This window comes from Carassius auratus, unplaced genomic scaffold (genome assembly GCF_003368295.1).
Source record: "Carassius auratus strain Wakin unplaced genomic scaffold, ASM336829v1 scaf_tig00000272, whole genome shotgun sequence".
Taxonomy (NCBI): Eukaryota; Metazoa; Chordata; class Actinopteri; order Cypriniformes; family Cyprinidae; genus Carassius; species Carassius auratus.
In genome coordinates, this window is record NW_020523288.1 from 107,013 (window position 1) to 123,833 (window position 16,821).

Consider the following 16,821-nt stretch of genomic DNA (forward strand, 5'->3'; position numbering starts at 1 on the left):
GTTGTCTATTTATAGTGTTTATTAGATTTCTTCTACTTTATTTGTAATCAATGGGTAAGAGTGGAGATAAGCTTTGATTTATAAACTTGTGCAAATAACTTCAAAGTTTAGTACATTATATGGACAAAATTATGTAAATCCCAAAACACGTTAAGTTGTCCATCAGTAAAATCATGTTCCATTTTGGGAAGGCTTTCCAGTAGGTGTTGGAACATGACTGTGGGGATTTACTCTGTGGTGATAGGGTCTGGCTCACAGTCAGTGTTCCAAATGATCCCTAAGGTGGTCGGTGGAGCTCAGTTTTGGGATTGGTGCAAGCCTGTTTAAGTTATTTCACAGTAAACTCAGTAAATCTTTTCTTTATGGACTTAGCTTTGCCCATCAGGGCATTGCTATGCTGAATCAGACAATACAACCCCCTCCAACCCCCTTCTGGCCTGTTGCCTTAAAGTTGGTCTGTTGTGAGATTTCAAAACACTGCAGTTAAGTGATATCCAGTTTGCAAACGAATCATTCGATGTAACCGGATCTTCTTGAACCAGTTCACCAAATTTAACTGAATCTTTGAAACGGATCGCGTCTCCAATAACCATTAATGATTTAAGCTGTTATCTTTTTTAACGTGGCTGACACTCCCTCTGAGTTAAAATAAACCAATATCCTGGAGTAATTAATTTACTCAAGCAGTACACTGACTGAACTGCTATGAAGAGAGAACTGAAGATGAACACTGACCCAAGCCAGATAATGAATGAAAGATCGACTCGTTCTTGAGTCAAGAACCGGTTGCATCAGTTTTCGGATCACCAGTAGTGATGGGAAGTTCGGTTCTTTTCCGTGAACCGTTTTTTTCAGACAGTTCGATTCAATAAACTGGATGAAGAAAACGGTTCACCGGGTCTTTTGCGCTTGACGTAATGATGTAATTTGCGATGAATGCCCTTGATTCAAGCCTTCGGTTTACCCATGCTCATAACATTAGCACAGAACCAGTTCAGAATCAATCACCAAAAAAAAAAAAGTTCGGTTTAGACACTCTGTGTGTCATTCTGCTTCACGCTGAATCACACAATACATGCACAGTTATCATCAGCTCCTCGGTTCTCGAATCGGACACGTCTGACAAGAATGGTTCTTGACTCGAGAACAAGTTAATCTTTTGTTCATTATCGGGCTCGGCTCGGTGTTCATCTTCAGTTCTCTCTTCACAGCAGTTCAGTCAGTGTACTGTTTCAGTACACTAACCCTTTAAGCTTCAGAAAGGACTATTAAAGCAATAATATGATAAAAGAAAACAACAGTAAAAAAAAATCGTTTACATGCCATGTGGAAATTACTGAAACCTGAGGCAGCCCACAGATTATTTCATGTAATTCTGAGTTTTCCCCTTCAGCAAACTTTGAAGCATCTCCCAATTACCAAAGCCAATGAAGTGCAATTCCTGTGATGCCAAGTTGAGAGAGTGGACAAAAAAAAAAAAAAATAACCATTTTAAGGAAAACAAGGACTGGTGGGCAATTATCCTTGTCCACTTCACAGTTGCAGAGTGAAAGAATAGTTTTACAATAACATGACATACATTTATACAAAACTTTATTCAAAAGGAAGAGCTGCTAGTTCCACGCATCATACGTCATTACGCTATTTCTGCGTCATTGCACATGTCCATATTTTTTAGTTTTGTGGTTCAGTCTGTGTTTACATGTACCCTCAATCTCATCACATTTGGTTACAGGACATGTGAGAACTAATGGCAACATTAATGTCAAACATGACAGTACTTTTTTTCATACCATCGAGATTAGGGTTAATCCAGTTTAGTTCATTTTGACTTTTTTATGATTATTATACCTGTTTTGGATGTTCATCCACAGGCAACCGTTTTGGGCGCGGGGAGGGCAGATGTTGAAACTCTAAAGAATGGATGGATTAATAAACTGTCTTCATGATTAAACTCAAGCTTTCTCATTTATTTATTTATTATTTATTTATATTATTTATTTATTTTTGAATAATTGTAGCCTACAAAAATAGGTGAGGCAAAACAAATATTTGGATCGTCCCTTATTTTTTCCATTATTTTCTTAAAGAATAAATACTTATTTTCAACAAGAATAAACATGATAACATATTACTAATTCATAGAAATAATTTAAGCAGTTAAAACCTATTTTTAAACTTGAATTTAAATACTATTAAAGTAACTTTAAAATCTCAAGGAGATTATAAATTAAAAAGGATAAAATGTCACAGTGCATGTTAAGTAGCATAATGAACTTGTGTTAACAATATAATTAGAACTAACAATATATTTCGATTTTTTTACATGAACAACTCCTGTATAACATGGGACAGCAACCTTTATATCAAACATTTTTAAATCATCCAGCTGAGCAAAGCAAGAGGGGGATCTGCGCCAGAGCGCGTGAAGTGAATGTGATGAACGAAGTGATTTTCAGATGCAAAAAAAATAAATAATAATAATAATAATAAAAAAAACCTGGATAACCTAGATTAGGCCCATGCAGGCTCTGCTCTGAAGTATATAATACTTATAATTACTGTTAACCCAGAGTAACATATTTTAACGGATTAATCACCTTTTTTTCATTTGCTGCATGTTTTATTTATTTATTTATTTTAAACACGCTAAAAAAATAAATTAGGTTTGTGAGAGAAAAAAAAATTACGAGGGGTGTATAGGTTTCATTTTAACGGATTAATCACCTATTTTCGTTTGCTGCATGTTTTTTTTATTATATTATATAATTCATGTATAAATTGCATTTTATTACATTTAGAAATAATAATGGCTGGCCTAATAATGTTATCATGTACAAACAGAATATATTTAGTTCCCTTCACTTTACATCAAATACTTTAAATTTAACAAATATATCAGACAAAACAAGAATTAAAAATATAGAATTCTAATGGATAAATATAATTGCAATATATAATAATATAGGCTTAGCTATAAACAAACAAAAAATAATAATAATTTAAAGCTTAGCATAAGGTAAGGTTGGGCTTTCTCATTTTCTCACTCGGGAGAAATCCGTTTCCATTTTTGTGATGTTGCCCATTTGAAGCTTAACTATTATTCATGAGGTAAAATAGGTTTTGTCGTTCACGCGTGTTTCAGTATCAATGGAAAAAAAAAATAATTAACAATATATGGAGTAAGTTGACTGCTGCTAATGCTGAATGTCTGGTGAACGACTGCTGTTTCCAGTGAATATGTGCACGAGACACCAGTGCGATCAAAAAGCAGAAACAGAAAATACTAAATTTTTGGTCACATATAAGGCATAATTCAAAAATGCAAAGTGTTAGTAGTTTAAAAACAAACAAGTATAAAAAACAGAGTTAATAATTATTGCTAAATGCTAGACCGTTCCCATTTCGCTCTCCATATGGAACCTAAAGATTTTTTTTAACCAAGAATGAACCGAAATGAAAACATTTAGCTTTTTATCCGAATATATATACACACACATACATGGGCATTATATTTATTTACTATTTAATAACAATAGCATGCATATGATCCTTTGTGTAAAGGTCTTCTTTTATTTTTGATGAGCAGACTGTAGCCTAAGACTATCTTACTATTTGAAATTAACTCACTGTAAATGTTTGAATATTTTTTAAAGACGTTACAATGTTATTTCACAATGCTATTGTTGTTTTACTTCTTCATTTTATCTCATTTTACAATTACATTCATTTCGCAATCCGTCCCTTTGCACCACCTGGCGGAAGTTTCATGAAAGATTTTAAGACGGGACAATTACAGTTACCGTCGCGGCACTACGGCGGTAATGCCCAATTAGGCTGTCTACCTACTGTAAATACACGAACCTGTGCTGAGAGGATGAGGAGGCTCAGAGGAGGCTCAGACAAGAGCCTAACAACTAAAAAAAACCTTAATATTACACCAAGTCATGAGCCTCCTTCACCAATACTGTAGATATCAGAGGTTTTTGACCTACAGTCGATATCTCACATTATACACAGCTCCTATTCTGTACAATAAATAGACGAAAAAAAAAGCAAAAAAAAAAAAAAAAAGAATTCTGAAAGAGAAAGCAATCCTTGTCAGATTCTTTCAATGCCCCGACTACAATCCTCATTATTGGTCTGATTAACTGCCTTGGCAAATAATTCTCAAAGATAATCAAGCATAAAAGGAGCTACTGAGCTACTGAGTGGTGTTTTCAATTATTCCTGTGCATGATGTGTGAAGAGATCAGTTTATGTGTTTCTTTACAGCTAATGTGTCCACATGCCAGCTACAGGAAACAATAGCAATATAGATGCTCTGGAGCACTGCCTGGGATATGGCAAGTTTACAGAGAAGTGTGTGGGTGGTTTAAATAAATGGCATTGTTGGCACGTGTTTGAGTAAATGCCATGATGTGTTTTGTTAAACAGTTCAACCTTGCCACATTGATGGATGCTCATTGTCTCCCGTGCTATAAATGCTGAATTAACTAGCATTAAATGACCTAGTTTTTGAAAATGAAGCTGGAGTGCAGATGGAGGAAAACAAAACTAGAGGTATTTCGTATTGCTTGACGGGAAAGTAACCTATCCTACAGAAAAGCATTACAAACTGCTAGATCCGATTACTTTTCTTCTCTTTTAGAAGAAAACAAACATAACCCCAAGTATTTATTCAATACAGTGGCTAAATTAATGAAAAATAAAGCCTCAACAAGTGTTGACATTTCCCAACACCACAGCAGTAATGACTTCATGAACTACTTTAGTTCTAAAATCGATACTATTAGAGATAAAATTGAAACCATTCAGTCGTCAGCTAAAGTATCACATCAGACAGCGCACTATAGACCCCCTGGGGAACAGTTCCACTCATTCTCTATGATAGGAGAGGAAGAATTGTATAAACTTGTTAAATCATCTAAACCAACAACATGTATGTTAGACCCTATACCATCTAAGCTCCTAAAAGAGGTGCTTCCAGAAGTCATAGATCCTCTTCTGACTATTATTAATTCCTCATTGTCATTAGGATGTGTCCCCAAAACCTTCAAACTGGCTGTTATTAAGCCTCTCATAAAAAAAAAAAAAAAAAAAAAAAAACACAACTTGACCCCAAAGAACTAGTTAATTATAGACCAATCTCGAATCTCCCTTTTCTGTCCAAGTTACTAGAAAAGGTGGTATCCTCACAATTATATCCCTTCTTAGAGAAAAATTGTATATGTGAGGATTTCCAGTCAGGATTTAGACTGTATCATAATACTGAGACTGCTCTCCTTAGTTACAAATGATCTGCTTTTACCATGTGATCGTGGGTGTATCTCTCTATTAGTTTTACTGCATCTTAGTGCTGCGTTTGATACAATTGACCACAACATTCTTTTGCATAGACTTGAACACTTTATTGGCATCAGTGGAAGTGCATTAGCATGATTTAAATCGTACTTATATGACCGCCATCAGTTCGTAGCAGTGAATGAAGATGTATCCTATCGATCACAAGTGTAGTATGGAGTACCTCAACGCTCAGTACTAGGGCCGCTACTCTTCACGCTTTATATGTTACCCTTGGGAGATATTATCAGGAAACATGGTGTTAGCTTTCACTGTTATGCTGATGATACTCAGCTCTATATTTCTTCGCGGCCCGGTGAAACACACCAATTTGAAAAACTAATGGAATGCATAGTCGATATAAAAAACTGGATGACGAGTAATTTCTTACTGCTAAATTCTGAAAAAAACAGGTGTTAATTATACGTCACGCTGTCAGTCTCTGTTTTCCTGGGTGTCCACTAGTGAGCTCACTTCTCCTTAGGCACTTCACCATAGGCACTATAATTCCTCTAGTCTGGTCCTGTCTTCACAGTAATTGCACTCCAATTAATTGCACCAGGTGCAGGAAATCTATTGTCATTAGTCTCCTTATAAATACCTGTCTTTCCCTGTTGTTTGAGTCCTTAGCCTTCGTGTTGCCTATATTTTCGTCTCCCGAGACTTACCCTTGCCTTCTCGTCATCCGAGTTCCCATTCCGTTCCTTATGGTTCCCTCTTTTGTTTTGTTTGTCTCCTTGGACTCTTTATTTTTTGATTACCCTTTTTTGTTAATAAAGTATACCTGCAATTGGATCTCTCCCTCTCCTTGTGTTTCTATGGTGCACGATCGTCACAGAAGGACTCCATCCTAGAGATCCAGCGGTATGTCTGCTCCAATTACCTCCCCAGCCATCAAACGGGAGAGGAATGGATTTGAGGGTACTTGCCTAGTTGTGTTCCGTGGAACCAGGGGAGGTCGCTCCGGAGTGTGTAGTCGAGAGGAAGTCTGGCAACGATCTCCACTGTGGCCTCCCTTTGACCCGGGGTTCGGATGGGAGCCGCCGTTTCCCCATGTTAGACAGAGAGGGGGGAGGAGGCGCAAATCGGCTGAGCCAGCGCCGCTATGCAAGATGGCCGCCAGTCCTGTGCTGCTGCACAAAATGGCCGCCAACCCAGCGCGGCTGCACAGCATGGCCGCCAACCCAGCACCACGAGGCAAGATGGAAATCAGCCCCACACAACAGCACAGGATGGCCGTCAGCTCAACGCCATGAGGCAACATGGCCACCAACCCAGCACCACGGGGCAAGATGGAAGCCAGCCCCACATCACAGCACAAGATGGCCGCCAGCTCAGCGCCACGAGACAAGATGGCCGCCAGCCCAGCGCCAAAGCACAAGATGGCTGCCAACCCAGCGCCAAGAGGCAAGATGGGCACCAGCACAGCACCATAGCACAAAGTGGCCACCAGTCCAGCGCCACAGTGCAAGAAGGCCGCCAGTTCAGCGCCACCACCCAAGATGGCCACCCAACTTAAAATAATAACTTAACCTGTTAGCCAGCACACCCCATTATGGGACTCACAGCTGAAAGTGCTCTACCTAACATGAAATGAGTCCTGGAGTCCAATCTAGAAAAGTAATGGGTTGAAAGCCACATGTCTCATGAGTTTCTATTTCAAATCTGAATAAGATTTCATGAAAAATGAGACCCCTGCAAATATTTTTATGAGACTATGTCTACAACCCCCACCCCCCAAATATACAAAAATATATTTCCAGTAGGGGTGTAACGATACGCGTATTCGTATTGAACCGTTCGGTACGACGCTTTCGGTTCGGTACGCGGTACGCATTATGTATACCAAACGGTTCGTTGGAGTAATTAATTATATTTGAAAAAAAAAAAAAAAGAGAGAGAAAGAAATATAATGATATGCGTTCAACAAGGTAGCCCAATAACCCAAACAACGTAACAGGCAACGCCCCTGACACTCCCGAAGAAGAAAAAAACACCATCTTATATGTTTATGTTAGGCTACTCAGCAGGCGCTCGCTCACTCAGTACACGCTGAAGGCTCGTTGCAAAATAGCTAATGCGTTTAACAGACTAGAAATGAGAAGATCCTCCAATAACCAACAGGTCTGGTGTTTGGGTGCACTTTGGATTCCCTTTAAGCTATAATGGTGATGGCAAGAGAGTGGTGGATAAAAAAACAACGGTATGTCGCATCTGCAACATGACAGGGTACACCAGCGGGATTACAAAAAAAAAAAAAAAAAAACCAGCGGGAATATCTGGGATATATGCGTCAGTACTATCTGGGAAAAGACGAAAAAAAGGAGAAACATGCACGCAGCAAACTATCCCTGCAGCATTTAGACACTATAGCTTACAGGGAATCCAACCCAAACACCAGACCTGTTGGTTATTTTAGGATCTTATATTTCTGGTCTGTTAAATGCATTAGACATTTTGCAACGAGCCTTCAGCGCGTGCTGAGTGAGCGAGCGCCTTAGGGGCCATTCACATATCGTGCCTAAAAACGCATGGAAAACGCTAAGCGCGTCTTTCTCCTCCTTTCCAAAGCGCTCGGGCAGAAGCGCTCATGAGGCGTCTGTCTTTGCTAAGCAACAATGACGTGCTCTCTCCATGAGACGCGGAAATTTCAGCGAAGGATAAATGGATTTGCAGCTCAAAAATCGCTTGCAGTAGCTCTGCTACTGAATTTATTTCAAAATTGCAATCCATATACAACTATGATCAGCTGTTCCTTCATCTTGGCTGAGCTCTCAACGTTGTTACGGGAAAGGATGAAGCTGATTGGTTAGTTCTTGTCACATGACCCGCGGTGCGCTTGCGGCATTCTGAAAAGTTGAGATGTTTTTACATTTTGCTGTATCTAAAACGTATCGAACCGAACCGAACCGTGACATCAGTGTATCGTATCGAACCGAACCGTGAATTTTGTGAACCGTTACACCCCTAATTTCCAGATAGTATTGATGGCTTCTACAAACTGTCACGCTGTCTGGTCTCTGTTCCCCTGGTTGTCCACTAGTGGTCTCACTCCCCCATAGGCACCTCACCGTAGGCACTACAATTCCCACTAGCCTTGTCCCTTCATCACAGTAATTGCACTCCTGTTAATTGCACTCAGGTGTCTTCACTTATTAGTCATTAGCCTCTTCATTAGCCAGTTCTTATTCCTGTTTGTTTCTGTTTTGATCTGTTTTGTTTCTGTTACGACCCCGGCTTGTTATTTGACCTTGATTTGGATTACCCTAAAATAAACCACATTGCACTTGGATATTTTGTCTCCTGTGTTCCCATACGTGACAGAAGGACTCCATCATGCCAAGATCCAGCAGTGTGGAATTTCACATAAGTACCCCAGCCACCATAAAGGAGCAGATGGGGAGACTTTCCAACCTAACCACTCTCCGTCAAAAGGGGAGTGAGGTGGGGTGCTTGGCACAAACGTTCTGGACAATGGCAGTGGGGTTGCGGTATAATGATAAGGCCCTGAAGACCTATTCAATGACTGCCTGGATGACCCTTTGCCTGGGTGGGAGACGAAGGGGCTGGAGATACTGGACTTTTTTGGCTTCACCAATTACCTACAGCATTGATCTCGGTGGGATGACTCAGCCACACCTGTTTCTTTCGGTGAGGTGGCCGACTCTAGACCGGGGTCTACAGGCAGTAGGACCGCCAGCCCAGCACCACTGCACAATATGGCCGCCGGCCCAGCGCCACAGCACAAGATGGCCGCCGGTCCAACGCCACTGCCTAGGATGGCCGCCGGTCCAGAGTCATGGCACAAGATGGCCGCTTGTCCAGCGCCTCTACACGGGATGACAGCCACAGCTGACCCTCCAGAGTCGCCGGTGTTCTTCATGGGCAAATTCAAGTCACCATTGATCTTCATGTGCAAAGTCAAGTCACCAGTGATCTTCATGGACAAAGTCAAGTCACCAATGATCTTCATGGGCAAGGTCAAGTCACCAGTGTTCTTCATGGGCAAGGTCAAGTCTTCGACTATCTTCATGGGCAAAGGCAAGTCACCATTGATCTTCATGAGCAAATGCAAGTCACCATTGATCTTCATGAGCAGAGTCAGGTCACCAATGATTTTCATGAGCAGACTCAGGTCACCAATGAGCCTCATGAGCAGAGTCAAGTCACCATTGATCTTCATGAGCAAATGCAAGTCACCAATGATCCTCATGAGCAGAGTCAAGTAACCATAGATCTTCCTGAATCCAGTCTAAACTCTGCGGAACTACAAGAGCTTCTCCACGTCTCTGCTGAACTACCAAGGCCTCTCCATGTGTCTGCTGAACTACCAGAGCCTCTCCATATCTCGGCCAAACTCTCTGAGCGCTCGACTGATACTGTCTTGGCCAGGAAGGCCACCCTTAACTTGTTCATGTTCTCTGTTTCAGACTTGCCTATCCAGAATTGCTCTCATGTATCATCAATCCCACTGTGGTGGTCTTCTGCACCGCCCTGGTGGGCTTCTGTCTCGACCGCATGGCTGTCCCTCCCCCTGGTCCTCTGCCGCTCCACCTCCCTCCTTGTCTCTGTATTCCTTGATCTCTTCTTGGGTTCGGGTGGAGCATCTGGTAGCTGCTCAGTGGAGGAGGGGGTAATGTCATGCTGTCTAGCCTCTGTTTCCCTGGGTGTCCACTAGTGGTCTCACTTTCCTATAGGCACCTCACCATAGGCACTACAATTCCCACTAGCCTTGTCCCGTCATCACAGTAATTGCACTCCTGTTAATTGCACTCAGGTGTCTTCATTTATTAGTCATTATACTCCCTATATTAACCAGTCTTTTCCTGTTTGTCTTGATGGAGTCCTTACTTTCTGTCACCTAGTTTCCTCGCGTTTCCTAGTCCTTGAGTTCCAGGTCTTGTTTCTGTTTGTTTGTTTGTTTGTTTCTGTTTTGATCTTGTTGGTTACGACCCCGGCTTGTTACTTGACCTTGATTTGGATTACCCTAAAATAAACCACATTGCACTTGGATCTTCCGTCTCCTGTGTTCCAGTACGTGACACAAACTATTTAGTCAGTAAACATACCACTGCAGTTTTTTTCAATTATAAAACACTAAACATAAACCTAGACATCATATAAGTGATTTATTTGAGCACTAGAAAAATACAATAAGAATAATTGGAGTAAGAAAAATGAGAATAATAAGAAAAATAAAAAAAAGATTTAACTTTGTTTGCCAATTACAGAAAATCATGAGATTGCTAGAAATGCAGCATTTACAATGAATTATGATGCAAATAAGTGCTGATGGCCACTTATACAGATGGTAATAAAACAAATGCAATAATCCACTCTCTCTATTCATATAGACGCGTTCACTTTGATAGGCGTGGTCATTCAGTAATAGCGAGCTGATCTGGGCTGATTTGCACTCAAACAGATGGTAATCATGCAGATACATTCACATTCAACATAAAACACACTCTCACATATATAACAACTGTTGAAAAATAAAAGAAACAAAGAAAAAGGCGATCGCTATAAGTTCCGCCTCCATCAGCTGATAGGTGCGTCAGAGCGTGTCACGAGGGAGCGCCAAATTCAAATATACTATCTTTCGCCTATCTGTCATTCATTCTTTTTTCCAGTGGATCACCTTATTCTGTTTGTGACACTGTACGCTGCAAAACCATGCCGTTTTATTCCATAACGGACAAGCAGTTCTGTCGCTGAAGAACTGAAACGAACAAAGGAATTATGATCCATATTACAATGTTATTTCTTCGTTGGACTAAACATGCTTCATGAGATGTCGTTCAGTGGACCCTTACCTTTCTAACTAAACCGGGATTTACATTTGTGTATGTGTTTATGACTCATATTACGACCGATCTAGTATGTAAAGTGTTTCTAATGTTCATGTTTTTATGTGTACTGCTCACACAAATGTAGCAAATACAGTCTTTATAAGCTTTCCATTGAAAAACAGCGATCTGTCGTCGATGCTTGAGGCTTAGATCTTTATACTAATACATTGATTGTCAAGATTAAATTTGTCCCGTTTCATTTAATCTATTCATAAACACTGACACGTGCAAGTTGAAAGGCATTCAGGACGAGGGCATTCAGGACGAATTAATGCTCTACATTTAACCATCCAAAGTGCACACACACAGAGCAGTGAACGAACACACACATGCACACACACAAGTCAACAAGCCAACACAAGCAGTAACTGGACCAGGATCCTAACTAAACCAAACAATTTCCACCACAATGGTGACTTCAAATGAATCAAGTATCAACATTTAAGCCTCTGTTAATTCTCAATAAGAGCTTCTCTAGATGTCTGACAAAAAAAACACAACCTTGTAAGGAGGATCTGGGAACGTCTATATCGGACGTACAGAAGACATAAAAAACATTAAAAAAAAGACGCCATAAAAACATTGTCTCCTCAGTGGACGTCTTTTCAATGTCTGCAAAGACATAAAAAGACGTCCACTGGACATAACTTTGCCCAGTGGGTTACGTTGATGTTAAAATACGCAATATAGTAATTTTCACGTAATGGTTCCTTTAAAAACAAACAAAAATGTTACATACATGTGACTTCATGCCACAAGACTGCTAATGTATTAAGGTATAATTAACACTGGATTTATTTAACATGCATTATATACCATGTGTTGAGTTCAGTCTAAAATGCATTGAGTAAAGAAGTTAATATACAATACTTGGTATGACCTTGTGCTTTGGACACAAACTTTCAATAATAAAAAAATTATTTGACCCGTTTTATGGTCTTTTGTTTTTTTAGACTATTTGAATAATATAAAGTCGTGGCCTAGTGGTTAGATAGTTTGACTCCTAACCCTAGGGTTGTGGGTTCGAAACTTGGGCCGGCAATACCACGACTTAGGTGCCCTTGAGCAAGGCACCAAACCCCCAACTGCTCCCATGATTCTGCAGCATAAATGATGAACCCTGCTCTGGGTGTGTGTGTGCACTTTGGATGGGTTAAATGTAGAGCTTGAATTCTGAGTATGTCACCATACTTGGCTGAATGTCACTTTTCACTTTAAAATTGTGTATTGCCTTGTGTTCAGTAAATTAAAAAAAAAAAATGTTCTGATATTTCTTAGGCTAACATGACTATTTATTTTGTGACAACTTGTGATATTAATTTATTTTAAGGTGGGTGGACTTTAGTCCCCATTTGTTAAGTTTACTCAAAAAAGCGCTTGCAATAAGTTGCCTTATTTTTTTAAGTTGACAAACTTTTTTTTTTTACAGTGTGGGGTATGGATGGATGGATGGCTGAACAGATAGTGAATGTCAGGATTGGAGTAGATATACTGGGTTAATTGGTTTTTAGATTGGAGCATGAAAGAAATAAAGACAGAACGAATACGGCCACATTCCATGATGAGCACAGATGGGACCACTGTGAGTTTGCGTTTTTGGCTCGAAACTCATCATTAGTGTGTAAAATCATACTTCGGGGTCCCACTTGAGCACCAAAACACAGCTTCAGTCATGCTACCATCTCTGTGAGAGCTTCTCTAATCACATATCTCTATTAACCCACTTTTGCCTCTTTATTCTCATATAAACAGACCTGCTGATTACGAGCAATGTGAGATGGTTTTATTGTGGGGCTAGTGTGTATGATGCATTCTTAACCGCATAATGGGCTAAAGAAAGTCAGGGTAAGCATTTATGGAGTCGTGTAGAGAAGACTTACATGTTTTGAAAGGTTTGTGCTCTTGGAGTCGACATCATACCTGAAAAAACAAAGATAACGACAATGAGAAGGGCACACAACCTGAATAACCAGTTTTTTTGTTTGTATATTCATAATTTTTTGTATTTATTGCTTATATCATCTCAAATTACAAGCTGGCCCAGAAAGATTTTAAAAATTTGCTTTTAGCTGTAGTTCCTGAAATCAACTGACACATTCCAAACATTCAGGCATAACTTACTTAGACTAATCTAAATGTCGCAATGTTCTAGGCAACAACCTAACTGAAAAGAAAACACATAAGCGGCAGATTTGTAACACTCTCTAGCAAACTCTGTGTACCACACATATATTGTTCCTTATGTGAAGTGCACGAGAGACTTGACTGACAATCTGTCATTAGTATGTTGTGCTAAGGTGAAGAATCAAAACAATATTTGGTATTCTATTTTGAATACGATGTATAATCACAACTTTTCTTCAATAATTATATTTATAATCAACATTTCTTTGAACTTTGTTCACCATATTGGATGAATGTTTGCACTGACCTCGATGCAATGCATTATGGGACTGCTTCCTACTTTTGAAAATGCTGCCTGCATCAGATTTATTTATGCATGATATACCTTTTTTTTGTTTTTGTTTTTTTAAATGGAAGTTCCAGTTTCTTTGTCATAACATGGGTCAGCAAAATCAGACAAAACCCAGCTGTATGTTTAGCATAATTAGACTCAACCTTTTAATTTTGACAAATTCTTCATATTCTCTTTCATGCAACCTCCACTGACATATATGTGTCTGAATGAATTAAGTTTATGAGGTATGTTACACAAGAAGTTCCATTGACACAGGGTTAACCCTGGCGGTCTGGCATACACACACACACACACACACACACACACACACACACACACACACACACACGTTTGTTTTTGTGAAAAGTGGGGACATCCCATAGGCGTAATGGTTTTTATACTGTACAAACTGTATATTCTATCGCCATTCACCAACCTTACCCCTAACCTTAACCCTCACAGGAAACTTTTGTGCATTTTTACTTTCTCAAAAAACCTCATTCTGTATGATTTATAAGCGTTTTGAAAAATGGGGACATGGCTTATGTCCTCATAAGTCACCCTCTCCTTGTAATACCTGTGTCATACCCATGTCATTATACAGAGTTGTGTCCTGATATGTCACAAAAACATGCCCACACACACACACACACACACACAAACAACTAGCCTGGTTCCAAAGAAGTGAAGACACTCTAGGGAACAAGTCTACACCCTTGAGGGAGCTACTGGAAGGTGGGAATGCTTTTGGCAGAGGTGCAAACTAGCTGACTTTAATGTAATATTGACAGAGTACATTGTCCACATTTAATTGATTCTTCCACAAGATTCCTTTTTTTTCCATCTTTGAAATGACTTGAAAAGTAGCCTAAAAAGTAGGTTTCTGATTCAGATTTGTCACATAATGGAAGATAAATTATCTGTGAATACACTTCGTCATATACTCTCTTGAGTAACCATTCGTTACAGTGGGCAATCGTCTTTGTTGCCAAAACTAATCAAGACCCACAAATAGTTATCTGGAGTGACAGAGCATATTGTTTCTGATGAGTGAGTATATTTTTCCTTTATTTCCTTAGGAAAATTTTGCATGGTTTAAGTAAACGTGCAGTGACCATGGTTTTGGGGCAGACTGAGCGCAGTTTTACTACAAACAGCATTGTTGTATGGTGGTTGTGCTGAGTATTTATTTTAAGTAGGCTATATGTTAGAATTTGTATTGTTTGCCTATGGGTTATGCATGTGTGCTACTGGTATTGCACTCTGCACAATATATGCTAACAATCATTTTCTTAGGAATGTGGCTGCATTACTGGATCTGTGTGCAAGGTGAAAGACAGGACACATGCCAGACATGTGATGTTCATCATGTTGCAGATAAACTGTTTCCAAAAATGACACAAGGATGTGCAACAATGAGCTCAAAAATTAGCCTCTGACACTCCTTATTTATATTTTGATTATAAGTGTGAACTATTTACTTAAAACATGTTTTAAAAAAAAAAAGAAACTCTGATAGGCCCATTAGGGAGTTGGATCTTTATATGCCCAGGTGTGAAGCACATCAATATTTGTGGTCAGTGACAGTCCCTTGCATATGAACTTTCTACAACAAACAGTGTCTTACAAAAGTTTAATCACTATATTTTTTCATGATTTAAGCACTAGAGTCAGGCCTCAAGAGGGTATAGAGGGGGGCCGGGAAGGATTTAACCTCCTAGCCTCTCTAAGGAACCTGACGATGAGGTCATCCTTACCCAAAGACTTCCCATTCACGGGGTCGTGGTACGCAGCAATAACAGCAACCTGGACTTTGAGGGTGGAAGGAGACAGCCTTCGCTCCAGCCCTTGCTGCAAAAAGGAAAGCACGACCGCAATCAGGCACCTTTGGGGGTCTTCTCTGCGAGAAGAACACCACTCGATGAACAGGTTCCACTTCAAGGCGTTAGCATGTCTCGTAGACGGTGCTCTTGCCGAAGTGATGGTGTTCACTACCTCTTGGAGTAGGTCACCTAGAACCTCTGCGTCCCGTCCAGGGACCAGACATGGAGTTTCCAAAGGTCTGGAGCCAGTAGATCCTTCCTCAGAGTAATCGGCCAAGGAGGGGCTGTCGAGAGGAGCACTAGTTTGGGGAACCAGGTCCGAGTTGGCCAATACAGCGCCACTAACAAGTCTTTCTCCTCGTCCATCCCGGACTTTGCACAGTGTCTTTACTAGAAGGCTCACTGGGGGAAACGCATACTTGCGTAGGCCCTGCGGCCAGCTGAGTGCCAGTGCATCCATGCCGAGAGTTCCTTCGGTCAAGGAGTGCCACAACTGGCATTGAGAGGTCTGTGGAGAAGCAAACAGCTCTACCTGAGCGGCTCCGAATAGTCTCCAAATCAGCTGGACTGTCAGCAGATGGAGTTGCCATTCTCCCGGGAGCATTGCTCGAGACAGCTCGTCGGCTGTACGGTTGAGCAGGCCCGGAATGTGAACAGCATGAAGTGACCTCAGAACCTTCTGACTCCAAAAGAGGAGGTGGCGGACGAGTTGTGACGTGATGAGAGCGCAGACCACCTTGTTGGTTGATGTACGCAACGGTTGCTGTGTTGTCCGTTGGGACCAGCACATGCTTGCCTCGTAAAAGACCTTTGAGATGGTTCAAGGCAAGGTGCACTGCTAAAACTCTAGGCAACTGATGTGCCACTGCAGTCCTGTCCAAACCCCTAAGACTGCATGCCCATTGTACGTGGCCCCCCAGCTGGTGGTGGAGGCATCCGTGTAGACCACAGCATGCCTGGAGATCTGCTGTAGGGGAACCCCTGCCCGGAGAAATGCAAGATCTGACCAGAGGGTGAGGGTTTGGTTACAGGCCGGTGTAATATGGACCCGGTGAGTGCCGCGCTTGCACGCCCACCTCGGGACTCGGCCATAAAGCCAGTGCTGGAGCAGTCTCATATGTAACAGGCCAAGCAGTGTAAGTGCCACCACAACCGCCATATGCCCCAGAAGCCTCTGAAAAAGTTTAAGTGGGACCGCTGCTGTCTGTTCGACCGAGTCCAACTCCATACCAAGAAAAGAGATCCTCTGCCTCGGCAAGAGTTTGCTCTTTTCCCAGTTGACACTAAGACCCAACAGGCTCACGTGCCGGAGAACCAAATCCCTGTGCTCGCACAACTGATCCCG

The 16,821-nt window shown here is 40.9% G+C and overlaps 1 protein-coding gene across 1 annotated transcript in view; it reads right to left on the reverse strand.

The window, feature by feature from the left end:
- Nucleotides 1-16,821, reverse strand: part of LOC113068964 (copine-8-like) — a 136,698-nt gene that overhangs the window by 86,837 nt on the left and 33,040 nt on the right. The window contains exons 5-6 of the mRNA XM_026241927.1: nt 13,076-13,115; nt 10,195-10,197 (exon numbers count right to left, since the gene is read on the reverse strand). Coding sequence (XP_026097712.1) covers nt 10,195-10,197; nt 13,076-13,115 — 43 coding nt within the window. The remainder of the gene's footprint in view (nt 1-10,194; nt 10,198-13,075; nt 13,116-16,821) is intronic.